The sequence below is a fragment of the Podarcis liolepis genome (assembly GCF_965112155.1).
Source record: "Podarcis liolepis genome assembly, chromosome: 10".
NCBI lineage: Eukaryota > Metazoa > Chordata > Lepidosauria > Squamata > Lacertidae > Podarcis > Podarcis liolepis.
The window spans coordinates 7035348-7049769 of NC_139562.1; the positions used below are offsets into that span (position 1 = coordinate 7035348).

A 14422-nucleotide genomic window follows, 5' to 3' on the forward strand; every position below is an offset into this window, starting at 1 on the left:
CCCGTTACCTTTACCTCCCAGGTCCCAGTCTGACACTCTGGACTCTGACAGTCTGACCACCACTGGCTCTAAGCATCAGCCAGGCACATGATCTTGGAAACCTCACAAAGCAGAGCATAAAGATCACAAGCAGCAGCCCATCTGGCTTGGGTGCAAGAAGCACTTTTACGACTTGACCAGAGGCTACTCTGCTGAACACTGAGGTGAACCAGCATTTTCTGGGAGGACAGAACGCATTAAAAAAGAAAGATTAAAAGCTCAGATTTGTTGCTCGTGTGCATAACCCTCTCACAGAATGAAGAGAATGGCACCCTTTGAAAGTGAGCTGGAGGCTCTTCAGCAATTAAGGAACAGCTAGAGAGATTAAAAACTATTCAGTACATGTTGACCACAGCAAGCTATGGCAAGTTCTTAAAGAAATGGGAGTGCCTGATCACCTCATCTGTCTCCTGAGAAATCTCTATGTAGAACAAGAAGCTACAGTTAGAACTGGATATGGAATAACTGATTGGTTCAAAATTGGGAAACGAGTATGACAAGGCTGTATATTGTCTCCCTGCTTATTTAACTTATATGCAGAATTCATCATGCGAAAGGCTGGGCTGGATGAATCCCAAGCCGGAATTAAGATCGCCGGAAGAAATATCAACAACCTCAGACATGCTGATGACACAACCTTGATGGCAGAAAGTGAGGAGGAATTAAAGAACCTATTAATGAGGGTGAAAGAGGAGAGTGCAAAATATGGTCTGAAGCTCAACATCGAAAAAACTAAGATCATGGCCACTGGTCCCATCACCTCCTGGCAAATAGAAGGGGAAGAAATGGAGGCAGGGAGAGATTTTACTTTCTTGGGTTCCATGATTACTACAGATGGTGACAGCAGTCATAAAATTAAAAGACGCCTGCTTATTGGGAGAAAAGCAATGACAAACCTAGACAGCACCTTAAAAAGCAGAGACATCACCTTGCCAACAAAGGTCCGTATAGCTCAAGCTATGGTTTTTTCAGTAGTGATGTATAGAAGTGAGAGCTGGACCATAAAGAAGGCTGATAGCTGAAGAATTGATGCTTTTGGATTATGGTGCTGGAGGAGACTCTTGAGAGTCCCATGGACTGCAAGAAGATCAAACCTCTCCATTCTGAAGGAAATCAGCCCTGAGTGCTCACTGGAAGGACAGATCCTGAAGCTGAGGCTTCAAGACTTTGGCCACCTCATGAGAAGAGAAGACTCCCTGGAAAAGAGCCTGATGTTGGGAAAGATGGAGGGCACAAGGAGAAGGGGACGACAGAGAATGAGATGGTTGGACAGTGTTCTCGAAGCTACCAGCATGAGTTTGACCAAACTGTGGGAGGCAGTGGAAGACAGGAGGGCCTGGCGTGCTCTGGTCCAGGGGGTCACGCAGAGTCAGACATGACTAAACGACTAAACAACAACAACATGTTTTTGACAGGCAAGTTAAACAAACGGTCCCACAGGTCGTTTTTTTCTCCAATGGCTCAAGCCTCAATGGATTTCCGCACCCTCACCCTTTAGCGTAATCTGTGATGAGCTGCCAGGCATCCTTCCCTCAAGCGAAAGCAGGGCAAATCAGCTCGTGCCTTACCATGGTCACCATTTTGTCAAACTCCTCCTGGGAAACAAAATAGTAATCTAATCTGTTTTCTTCTCCAAAATAAGCAGTCCTCGTGGTGTGGCAGGGACTGAAAGATAAGCCGGAGAGAAAACAGAATAAGCAAGTGAAGGGAGATGACACTGTTAAAGAGCTCGAGGGCAATCTAGTGCACATTTACTCAGGACAGGAGTAAATCCTATTGATCTCAGCATGCATAGTGTTAGGCAGTAAAGTATGTGTGTTTGTGTATGTGTATATATATATTTACATATGAACATAGCAAAGGTTGAGAAAATTATAAATGCGGTGGAGACAGAAATCTACCCCCTTCACATGATTGGCAGTAAATCCAGGACAGAGAAAAGATAGCCACACAATGCATCTTATACAACAGAAATTAATACTTAGAATTTATTGGACTCCATTACATTTGTATAGAAAAGGACTGTCTAATGCAGGCATAGGCATACTCGGCCCTCCAGATGTTTAGGGACTACAACTCCCACCATCCCTAGCTAACGGGACCAGTGGCCAGGGATGATGGGAGTTGTAGTCCCAAAACATCTGGAGGGCCGAGTTTGCCTACGCCTGGTCTAATGCAGTTCTTTGTTGGAGATATAATAAGGATAATGGCTCCTTGAAACATATGTTCTTACACTTTCCTGTACTAAGTTTTGGGGGAATGTGTTTGGCTGCATGAATATGACTACACAGAAAAACTTTAAAAAATTCAGTGGAAAATATTCTTTTGAATTTTACACCTATTGGTATAAACAGAAGTTGACAACTGGGCAACAAAAGTGGATTCTACACGTTCTAACTGTGGCCAAAAGACTGGTGTTGATGAACTGGAATAACACAGATTTTGGACTGAAGACATGACAGCACTCACTGTTTCACACACTGATGCTAGATGCAGCCAACAGGCCACATTGCAGAGTAAATTAAGAAAAGGAATCAGAGAAGAGACATCATCCATGTGAATTATGGGAGAAGGGAACTCGGAGAGTGATGCTTAGGGTTAGAATTTGGCAGGTGTGTGTATGTGTGTGTATGTGTGCATGTTTTTTTGTTTTACAAGTACAGAGCATGTCCCCCCCTATTTACATCTGTGAAATGTTGAGTGGTGTGTGATTCTCCCACGTCCTTCAGATGTTATAGTGCCTGTGGGGGAGGCCTAAAAATGCCAGCCAACCCTGCCACAACAACACTCCAGGGAAAGGGATTCAGGAACCATCTTATTCAATAACTGTGTCAAATGAGAACCGTATGAGGCACGTGGACCCTATAAAGCTGAAACTTCAAAGGCGTGATTTTCTCAGCAATTTTTATAAATATACACATCTCAAAAGGTCAGTCCTGGGCACTGACCAGATGTTTTGAATGGCCTTCTTTTTTTAAAAAAACTTATGTTACAAGCTCCTTTTAACAGCAAGGTCATGTTTACATTTGAAGTTGCCCAGTATCTTCCATAAAATACAGTTTTAACAAGTGGCATGTTGAAAATTCTAAAAGCAGCACACGAAAGCTACAGAAACCTCCTCTGAATAATAAAAATGCAGCTTTGCTTTATGGTAGCAATTTTCTGCTCTGCTAAGACTGCTTTGCTCTCTGTTCTTCACGTGCATGATGCTTATGAGGGAATAAAATATAAAATAAAACACAACAAGGCTCTTGGAAAACCGAAGGTGTTTGGAAAATCCCCAGCAGTTTTCAATTACTGGGAAATTCCAGCCAGGCTTTTCAAACTGTGTAATTTATTTAATATGTATTGTATTTGATGTCTCTCCCCACCCACTACTCCCTTTCAGCCAGGAGATTTATTTCAAAGTCTTTGATTTACAACACACTGAAACCTCCATTGTGCTCGGTTCTGCTTCCAGGCTTCCCATGGGCACTGTGAGAACGGGATGCTGGACTAGAGAGGCCACTGGCCTGATCCAGCAAAACTCTTCTGATGTTCTTGGGATGATGGAAGCTGCAGTTCAAGAGCATCCGGAAGTCGCCAGGCTTGCTAATCTTGACATAAGATGACTCTCAGGGACCCTGACAACACTACAATTCTATGACATACCGGTAGGAAAGTATGTGCTTTAAGGTCTAAGAAGGTCTAAGGTCTATTTACGGGACCGTCTCTCCTGGTCTGCCCCACACAGGACCTTAAGGTCCATGAATAACCATAGTTTAGAGGTCCCGGGCCCTAAGGAAGTCAGATTATCCTCCACCAGGATCCTCCACCTTCTCAGTGATGGCTCCGACCTGGTGGAATGCTCTGTCCCATGAGACCAGGGCCCTGCAGGATTTAACTTCCTTCCGCAGGGCCTGAAAGAAAGAGCTATTCCGCTTGGCTTTCAGTTTGAACTTAGCCTGATCTTTTATTCCCCTTCCTTCCCTCCTCCTCCCCTTTTTATGAAGATTACCCACTCTGGGAGCCCACAGCTAATTCTCCCCATGTCTCCTCGCTGGCCCAAATAGGACTAATTTAGCCAGCTAGCCCTGGTGATTATCTAATGTTTATTGGATGGATTTCCCCCCTAAATTGATTTTTGAATTCTGAATTTATTGTTATTCATGTATTTTCCTGTATTTTATGCTGTTTTTTGTTGCATCAATTAAGTGTTTTAAATTTGTTGTTAGCTGCCCTGAGCCCTATTGTCCAGTAGCACCTTAGAGACCAACTAAGTTTTTTCTTGGTACAAGCTTTCGTGTGCATGCACACTTCTTCAGATACCTGTAGATCACTGTAGATCAGGAACTGCTAACCTTTGGACAGCTGAGGAAGAGCCAGTCAGACGCCCAAATGGGTCACCCAGGAACTGGAGCTATCCTTGTGTACATTCAGATTCTGCCATCACCCATCCATAAGAGGCAGGGGAAGTGCAAGGAACAGGCTTGCTTTCTGAAAGGTCCCATAAAGAACCCGAGTGGCAGGGATTCCAAGATGTGCATGAGCAAGCAGTGAAATTTACACTGAAATCCAGTGTATCTTTTCTTTACAACGGAAACGGTAAATAATATTGTATTCAACTACATCTTTGGCTTTCCCTTCTGTTCAGGCCATCAGTCCAATACTGCGATACAGTGGTACCTCGGGTTACATACGCTTCAGGTTACAGACGCTTCAGGTTACAGACTCCGCTAACCTGGAAATAGTACCTCAGGTTAAGAACTTTGCTTCAGGATGAGAACAGAAATCGTGCTCCGGCGGCGCGGTGGCAGCGGGAAGCCCCATTAGCTAAAGTGGTGCTTCAGGTTAAGAACAGTTTCAGGTTAAGAACGGACCTCCGGAACGAATTAAGTACTTAACCCGAGGTACCACTGTATTTGGAAAGCCAACACAAATCCTGGACAGACTCTCTGGACTGCCATGAAACCCTACCCTGGGATTGGAGCCAGCATTATAAAAATACAAGTTGCCATGCGCTGAACATGAATGGGGTCAGGTTCTGTAGCTAAGCCATGAAATGAATGTCTAGGTGTACATATATTTGCAGCGGTGACTGGACAGCTCAATGCAGTTTGTGAGTGGCTAAGTCCATCACACGCGGGTGGCGCTGTGGGTTAAACCACTGAGCCTAGGACTTGCCGATCAGAAGGTTGGCGGTTCGAATCCCCACAACAGGGTGAGCTCCCATTGCTCGGGCCCTGCTCCTGCCCACCTAGCAGTTCGAAAGCACGTCAAAGTGCAAGTAGATAAATAGGTACTGCTCCGGCAGGAAGGTAAACGGCATTTCCGTGTGCTGCTCTGGTTCGCCAGAAGCGGCTCATGCTGGCCACATGACCCGGAAGCTGTATGCCGGCTCCCTCGGCCAATAAAGCGAGATGAGCGCCGCAACCCCAGAGTCGGTCACGACTGGACCTAATGGTCAGGGGTCCCTTTACCTTTACTTAAGTCCATCACAACCAATTAAACCAGTGGCAAGGAACCTCTGGCCCACCAACCTAATGAATCAGGGGCAGCAGCCCTTAGCATTTGGTCAATGAGGTCAACCCACAGGAACCAGTCCTACACTGGGCATCATATATTATGTCAGGTCAGAGGCAATAGAAGAAGTTGCTCCCTGCTGAAAGTGGGGTTTTCAGACACTGTCAATCGTTTACTTAATCAGCGGTGCCTTCAAAGCCCTTTGATTTCAAACTGGGCAGGCAAAGTAAAGCATGTCACCTGGTGTCATTGTGACATCAAATGATTGACTGATGGGTGGTCCCTGCCCACCTGTCAAAATGACCCACGGGGGGCTGGAGGAACCAGCTGGGAATGGTTTCACACTGCTCAATTAAACCTTTTCCCCCTGATTAACTTAATCTATGTGGTTATTTTACCAAACGCTCAATATAGCTGCCTTTTGGCTATTTTGAACAAAAAGCAAGATAACTCACAATTTTGTAAGTATGTAGTTACTGTTCATTGTTAAGAAGAAAGGTCATTTTAGACCCAGCCACCCCGTCCTTTTAGAGCAACACAGCAGAACTAAAATAGCTTCAAAAAAGAGAGAGCATTTAACGCCATTAAAATTTGCACTCAGAAATTAAAACTGGCCTCTGACAATCAAACTTCTAAATACTTAGAAGTCAGTCCCACCCAATTAAACAGTGGTATGAAATCAGCCACAATGTACTGATTAAAGCTTGCATTCCTACAATTAACATCAATCTGTGTTTGGTCCACAGCGAGATGGAAAGTATCTGATTTAGATACGTTGCAGGAAAAGTACCCTACCAACCAGATGATTTCTCCCCTGAATTTGATGGGGAGGGCAATATAAGATGATAAGAAGAAAATAAAAGGGGGAAACTAAAACTGGTAGAACAGAGAAGGGCATAATTGCCTTCCATAAAGCTTTTTTTTTATCTTTCTGAGAAAACCTGCCTTGTTTTATTTCCAGCAAGTCTCCAAGGACACCGTGAACGTTTCTGGACCAGAGGTACCTGTATCTGAAATAGTTGTTGAATTTTCTGCAGAGCCTGTGGCAAAGTTCTCGCTTCCAGCAGGCCAGGGGTCCGGTCAACACCAGCATGGGATAGGGAGCATCGAGGCTGGGTAAGGTGCTGCACAGAGAGAAGGGAAAAGATGCCGCCATTAACCTTCTCACAGGAATTCGGATGCGATACACAATATACACAGCTCCCCTCTAGGTATCTCCTAACCCAGGCATCACCAAACTCAGCCCTCCAGATGTCTTGGGACTACAACTCCCATCATCCCTAGCTAACAGGACCAGTGGTCAGGGATGATGGGAATTGTAGTTCCAAAACACCTAGAGGGCCAAAGTTTGAGGGTGCCTGTCCTAAGCTCTTGTTATGTTTGGGACTTGTAAGGAAGGCGCCTAAATTATCTATCTTTAAGCACCACACAAAAACGCTCCTCTTCAACCAGGCCTTGGGCTGATTAATATTCTAAAGCCTTTTAAATGTGTTTGTGGGGGGGGGGGGGACGGGGTTGGATTTATCTATTTATTTGTGCTTTTACTTTGGATATTTATCTTGTAAGATCTTATGATGAAGGATGGCATATGTCTAATAAAAATAAACAAATGCATATTTTTTTGGGGGGGGTGGTGAAATGGTGGGACAGACTGCTTTTAGACAGACAGATAAATAAATAAAAAAAATGATTTGGATACTTTAAGGCCATGATTCTATTCACTAGATCAGAGCTTTCCAAACTGTGCATCTTGACACATTAGTGTGTTGGCTGCGGTGTGCAGGTGTGTCATGCAAACGCCCCCTGCACTCTTTAAGGAAGGTATAGGCAACTCCGGCCCTCCAGATGTTGTTGGGACTACAACACCCATCATCCCTGACCACTGGTCCCGTTAGCTAGGGATGATGGGAATTGTAGTCCCAAACATCTGGAGTGCCGGAGTTTGCCTATGCCTGCTTTAAGGGGTTACCTTAACCTCCGGTTTGCTAGTAAAACTGAATTACTGTGTGACGAAACGACGCATGTCTAAAAAGTGTGTCACCAGCATGAAAAGTTTGGAAAGCTCTGCACTAGATGGAGATGATGGGTTCACCCAAACACCCAAATTAAATATTTCCTATGACTTGGAGCATTATTTATAGACTCAACAGAAGGCGTGGGCTGGCAGCTGTTAATTTAATCCTATGTGATGCCTTGGATGCAACACACCAGACGAGCAGGGCTGAGCTGCTTGGGAACAGAGCCATCAAGTTCCATGTACGTGCAAGGGGGAAACTGCCTAGAAAATGCCAACACAGTCGCAATGGATGCCCCCCAATGGAAACGCCTCCTGAGAAATGAGAGAAGGGCTGGTGAAAAGGAGACTGATGGGTACAGATGGATGCTAGAAGAGGGTGAGAATGAGGAGGCCTTGTGAGTGCTCCTCTTGTAGCCTCTGTGATCCACAGCGGGAGGCATGGCCACTTTGCCCGCCACGAGATGCCAACGCTATTGACGGGAGAGAGTTAGAGACAGCCTGGAGAAATTACAGTTGCAAGCACTCGTCGCTGGTAATCGTCACTGGGTATCGATAAGAGGATTGTTGCCTCTTCGCATCTCTCCGTTTGTGATGTGAGTGGCCATCTGTTCCGACAGATTGTTTAAAAGGAACGGGGCGGTGTGCAATCTGTCTTGGAGCTCCGAGGTGAGCGATCAAACTTCGTTTCGTAATCTGCTCAGCCAAGCAAGTTCTGCCTGATTTCCGTCCTGGTACCGACAACAGAGTCTTCTCCCCCCCCCCCCCCAATGGAAAATGTCCCATCCCTGTGACAGCTTTACCTGAGCGCCACCTACAGGGTGGAAGGGGAACTGACGCCCAGCTTACCTGTCAAAAATCCGCTGTGGCTGGATCATGCTATACATGATCTGGGTCATGTGATCCTGCGCAGCCACCACTTCAGGAGGAGGGTCGTACTTGTTGACAGCAGCAACCTGCTCCCAAGGATTAAGAGGAGAGGGATCAATTCATTAATTACATCAATTCCTTCAGCTTGAGCAAAGGTGGCCAAATGAGTTTGTGAATTCCTTCCTGATTAATCAATATGTTCCTTCTGGAACTCCACACTGCAACATTTTGTTGCAGGGCCCCTACTTATATCTCAATACGGATGAATCAACCGAAAGAGCACGCTTACCTTTTCTTGCACAGTGATTTTCTTATGATCCAGTTCTGTGAGTCGAAGCAGCATGAAAATGACCAGGGGCCAATAATCCTTGTGTTGCTGATATTGATATAACAAAGAGGTTGAAGATTCATTTGAATGGGCGATAATTTAAATTCAGCTCTTTGAACTAATACACAAGAAGCCATTTTATCCTACTTTTGACACAGGATATTAGGAAAGCAGAAGACATCCACAGAAAATGAGAGAGCAACTCAACCAAAGGAACAGGCTGACAACCCTCTTTATCATGGCTTCTTCCAAAGCGGAGAAGGAAACTTAGCCACATGGCAGGCAGAGCGAAAGATGGGCAAGGTTGGCAGTTAAAATGCTTGGAAAATTGAACATTCAAACCATGTGAGGTGTCTCCTCTTCCCATACCTGGTTTCCCATCTTCTTTCTTGTCCTTATCTTCTAAGGACCTTCCAATTTTGTTGAACATTCCTAGCCATTGGCAACACTTATGGGGGCTGGTGGATACTGCAGTTCAACAACAGCTGGCGGGCCAAAGGTTTTCCAGCCCTGTTTTTAAAGTTCTCCATGGACTTAGGAACATAGGAAGTGAGAGCATTGGTCCCTCTCACCCTAAACTGCCTTCTGATAGGAGGGCGTTCCACAGGGTGGATGCCACTACCGAGAAGGCCCTCTGCCTAGTTCCCTGTAGCTTTGCTTCTCACAATGAGGGAACCACCAGAAGGCCCTCGGAACTTTGTCCTCAGTGTCTGGGCTGAATGCTGTGGGTGGAGACACTCCTTCAGGTATACATATGCTAAGCTTCAACATAACAGTGAAACCCCAAGGATGCGCACAAATCCTGCTCCTGGGGAGTTCTGGATCATAGACCTATTCTACATAGGCAGTAAATCAAGGAGTTAACAGTTTGAAATCGTAGAATGAGGCTGGGTTTGCCAAATGTTGGTGTCCTGCTGTTTTTGGACTACAGTTCCCACCATCCCTGACCACTGGTTCTGCTAGCTAGGGATGATGGGAGTTGTAGTCCAAAAAAATGGATGGAGACCCAAGTTTGGGAAATGCTGGAATGGGATGTATCTCTTCAGACTGGTGTGTGGGTGTGTGTGACAGTTTTGAATCCTTTCCTTTCCTTTCCTTTTCTTTTCTTTTCTAAAACACCTCAATGCAGATAGAAAACCCATATTGCTGGCAAAGCCTGGACTGTAATGTTTACCCCTGATTAGCTACTCTTCTGTCTGAAGTTTGTTTTTAATCTCGTGGAACATGAAAAAAAAAGAAATGTGCTGTTTCTTTTTCAAATTCACCCTCTTACTGAGGTTTTCATTCCCTGAATGTGTTAAATTAATTTATGGGTTGTTGTTGTTTTTTATCCTGTGACAACTAAGTGTGTATAAAGGCCTGAAAATACCATCTGGGACTGAATATTTTCAAGAGAATGCAGTAGATGAGGTTTAATTATCCAAACTCAAATTTGGTCAGAGTAATGATCCCCCTAATTGCAAGGGAAGTGTCACAGGAACTTAAAGGGCATAAAGAGTAAGGGGAGAGATGCTAAACGGAACTGTAAATTGATATTAAAAAATAAAGTTTAGTTGTCTGAAGTATAACTTTAAGAGGTACAATAATTAACTGTCAATGAGAAAACTAACATCTTGGCAGCTTGATTAGAGGCATTGTCTCAGGAAAGCCAAGTCACGCCAAATCACTGACATTCAAACCAATTCAATGCTGTCTTAACATAATTGCCACTTCCGTTCATAAAATCACTAAAAAGCCATGCAGATTAATTGGAGAGACGTTTTTAAAAACGACCAAATTCTGATCTAAGGAGCACTGCCTAGCAAGGCTTAAGAGAGCTTAAGAGGAAAACAGCCTGAGTTTTAGTTAGAGATGCTCTCCTATATGAGGCTGAATGTTGTGCCTAGATCACTGAGTAGAGTACCTGGATGTACCATATTTTTCGCACCATAGGACACACCGGACAATAGGACGCACTTTGTTTTAGAGGGGGGAGAACAAGGGAAAAAAATTCTCCCCCTCTCTGCCCAGCGCCCCTTCAGCGAAAGAGCAGATCAGGGAGCAGCAGAAAGGCGCAGCGGAGAGGCTCCTGCCATAGCCGCGCGCCACCTCTCCAGCCGGGAGAGGGTCGCGGGGGGCTTCTTTAGCCCCACGCGCGCTCTCCCGGCTGGAGAGGTGACGTGCGGCTGTAGAGGCTCCTGCCATAGCTGCGCGTCACCTCTCCAGCCAGGAGAGGGTCGCGGGGCTATGGCGTCTTCGCTCCATAGGACGCACACACATTTCCCCTTCATTTTTGAAGGGGAAAAATTGCGTCCTATAGAGCGAAAAATACGGTACATATTTTGCACTTGCGCTGAGTGAACCACAGTGGCTGCTGAGCAACTATGGGGCTACATACAAAGTCTCGATGTTAGCATTTACAGCCCTGAACAACTAGGGACAAGAGTACCTGAAAGACTGCCTACGATCCCTTAGATCAACTAAAGAAATTCAACTATAGACTCTCATAGGGTAATGACCTGGAAATGGACATTTTATGCTTCTGCCGCTGTACTGGGGAATGCCCTTTCTTCTGCCACATGCAAAGAAGTAACCATCAGTTACTTCAGACGCCTTGTAAATATTTCTTTTGCCCAGGCTTCCTCCCTGACCCTGTTTTATGTTTGAAATCCCTGAATCCTTATTCTGTTCATCATTAGATGCTTTTAGAGGCTTTTATACTGCTGTTTCATTGGTTTCAGGTTGCATTATTGTTTTAAAAATATACTTTGCTTTTCATATTGTGCACAGCTCAGAGATTTCTAAGTGGTTTATAAATGCTTTTAAATAAATTAATGAAATAAAAACAACATTGTAGCTGAGGAGTCGGGGTTTTTTGCCCTGTAATTTCTCCCTTAAAACACTGTATTAATTATAAATACAGTGGTACCTCGGTTTTCAAATGTAATCCGTTCCGGAAGACCATTCGAGTTCTGAAACATTCGAAAACCAAAAACTCAATAGCCAGCAGCTAGGCCTCAGGATCTTGCACTCAGTGGAAGCCACATGGCATGTTCAACTTCCGAGGCATGTTTGAAAACCAAAGCATTTACGGCATTTGAAAACTGAAATGTTCGTTAACGGAGACATTCGAAAACCGAGGTACCGCTGTACTGATTTTATTACCAATAAGGAATCTAATTAACTAGGGTTGCACTCCGCCCAATAGGTTTAATTCATATTAAAATACAAATACCCATACTGGCATACTGGTGTGAGCAGTTCCTCACATTAGGTCCTGAGTTGTACTTGCCTTCCCCACCTCTCGTTTAACCTTGCCTCTTCACCATCTTGCCTTGCTGTCTCTCCCCACTGCCAACTTTTAGACTGAGTACTCCCTGGGGACACGGGTGGCGCTGTGGTCTAAACCAGGGAACCTAGGGCTTGCCGATTAGGTCGGCAGTTCGAATCCCCGTGATGGGATGAGCTCCCGTTGCTTGGTCCCTGCTCCTGCCCACCTAGCAGTTCGAAAGCACGTCAAAGTGCAAGTAGATAAATAGGTACCGCTCCGGCGGGAAGGTAAACGGCGTTTCCGTGCGCTGCTCTGGTTCACCAGAAGCGGCTTAGTCCTGCTGGCCACATGACCCGGAAGCTGTACACCGGCTCCCTCGGCCAATAAAGTGAGATGAGCGCCGCAACCCCAGAGTCGGCCACGACTGGACCTAACGGTCAGGGGTCCCTTTACCTTTTACTCCCTCTCTTAACAGGAACAACATGGGTCTAAGCTCCAAAGCAGAGCTGCTGTGGGCACATTGGCCTTCTACATCCCGCTTGGAGTCCACCAACACCCTGTCCCTTCTTTATTTTAAAATGTTTTTAATTGAAGCAATTTTTGGCTTTGCGGGAGGGGTTGCTTTTGCTTTGGGGGGGGGGAAGAGTCCAAGACTGAACTCTTACTCCAAAACTGGAGTAAGGCCTAATTTTTGTCTGTGTTTTGTTTGTTTGTTTGTTGGGGTGGTGTGTGTACAGTGGTACCTCGGGTTAAGAACTTAATTCGTTCTGGAGGTCTGTTCTTAACCTGAAACTGTTCTTAACCTGAAGCACCACTTTAGCTAATGGGGCCTCCCTCTGCTGCCATGCCGCCAGAGCACAATTTCTGTTCTCATCCCGAAGCAAAGTTCTTAACCCGAGGTAATATTTCTGGGTTAGTGGAGTCTGTAACCTGAAGCGTATGTAACCAGAGGTACCACTGTACTTGTTTTGCCTATTTCAGGAGGAGGGTTCCAAGCACCACCAGTTTTCTTCCATGGAATGGATATTTCACAGGGCCAACAACAGTTTCTGAGCTCTCCGAATGTCTGCCCAGCACACAAAAAGTTTGGGAAACTGGTGTAGACCTGCTTTTACGAAGATGCCATGCGGGCCAACGGCCCTGAGCCTGCCAGTGCATATCTAGTCTTCTTTTGGCAAAGGTTCAGAGGTTTACAGAGATAGAATGATTTTTTTCCACCCCATACAGGTTCCATCAAAATTAAAGAGCAATCCCCGGTGGACTGTACCACTGACATTAACCGAGGAAGACGGTGCTGAGATATGTGTAATTTTTCTTTCCCAGATCTCCGGAAATCATTTCAAAGGGTATCTCAAACCCATCAAAATTGAGATGCCGGTGCTGTTAATCTTCCACACTGCTCAGGACAAGTTATCAACATGTGCTGATGCACAAGGTTTGACTCTGCTCTAAACGTTGCTGTCATTGACAAATGGGATGCCGCAGCTCGTTAATCACGAGAGATTGTCAAACCCTTTGAATGAGAAGTGAGTCCACCTCACGGAAATTGCATCCAGATTCCAAAGGAAAGCTGCCGCTCAAAAGCCACCCTTTCCCCTTTGCATCTTTAGATGATTTTTCCCCCCAGTGTGCATTGGTACCCAAGCACCTGGGCATTCCAAGGCCCAGGTGAACTTCTTGAGGTGAGCAAAGAATCACAGAATCATAGAGTTGGAAGGGACACTGAGGGCCATCTAGTCCAACCCCCTGCAATGCAAGATTCTCAACTAGATCATCCATGACAAGCGGTCATCCAACCTCTGCTTAAAAACCTCCAAGGAAGGATAGTCCACCACTTTTCGTGGGCATCTGTTCCACTGAAGAACATCTCGTACCATCAGAAAGTTCTTCCTAATGTTCAATCAGAAATCCTTTTGGGGCCCAAGGTCTCCTTTCTGGGGTTCTGATATGGGGTATTTGCTGACACAAAATATCATAAAATGCAATAAATCTGCCAGCAAACCAAAGGTTGACCCTGCACCATCTTGGCAAAACAATATAGCCCAGGTTTCCCAAACTTTGGTGTCCAGCTGTTGTTGGACTACAACTCCCATCATCCCTAGCTAGTAGGACCCAGTGGACAGGGATGATGGGATTTGTAGTCCAACAACAGCTAGACACCAAAGTTTGGGAAGCCTTGGTGATATAGACGCAGCCCAGCAGCAACACATAGCTTTCCACTCATGGAACAGTTATCTACCTTCTTCCTTTGTACCTCCTTTCTGTTGACTGTGACGTACCTGCACAGGGTTGTTTATCAAATTAAGCACTCTGAGGAGAGGCAGGGATTCAAAATATTCCAGTTCACCCAGCTCAGCCACCTAGATAGGATGCAGGAAAATATAGAATTTACTCTAGGGACCCATTCCATGACCAGAGC

The 14422-nt window shown here is 45.3% G+C and overlaps 1 protein-coding gene across 2 annotated transcripts in view; it reads right to left on the reverse strand.

Annotated features, from left to right (window-relative positions):
• Positions 1 to 14422, reverse strand: part of LRGUK (leucine rich repeats and guanylate kinase domain containing) — a 53054-nt gene that overhangs the window by 24412 nt on the left and 14220 nt on the right. For both annotated transcript variants that reach the window (XM_083461097.1, XM_083461096.1), the window contains exons 8-12: positions 14283 to 14363; positions 8715 to 8801; positions 8405 to 8511; positions 6546 to 6665; positions 1608 to 1704 (exon numbers count right to left, since the gene is read on the reverse strand). In XM_083461097.1, the coding sequence (XP_083317223.1) occupies positions 1608 to 1704; positions 6546 to 6665; positions 8405 to 8511; positions 8715 to 8801; positions 14283 to 14363 (492 nt within the window). The remainder of the gene's footprint in view (positions 1 to 1607; positions 1705 to 6545; positions 6666 to 8404; positions 8512 to 8714; positions 8802 to 14282; positions 14364 to 14422) is intronic.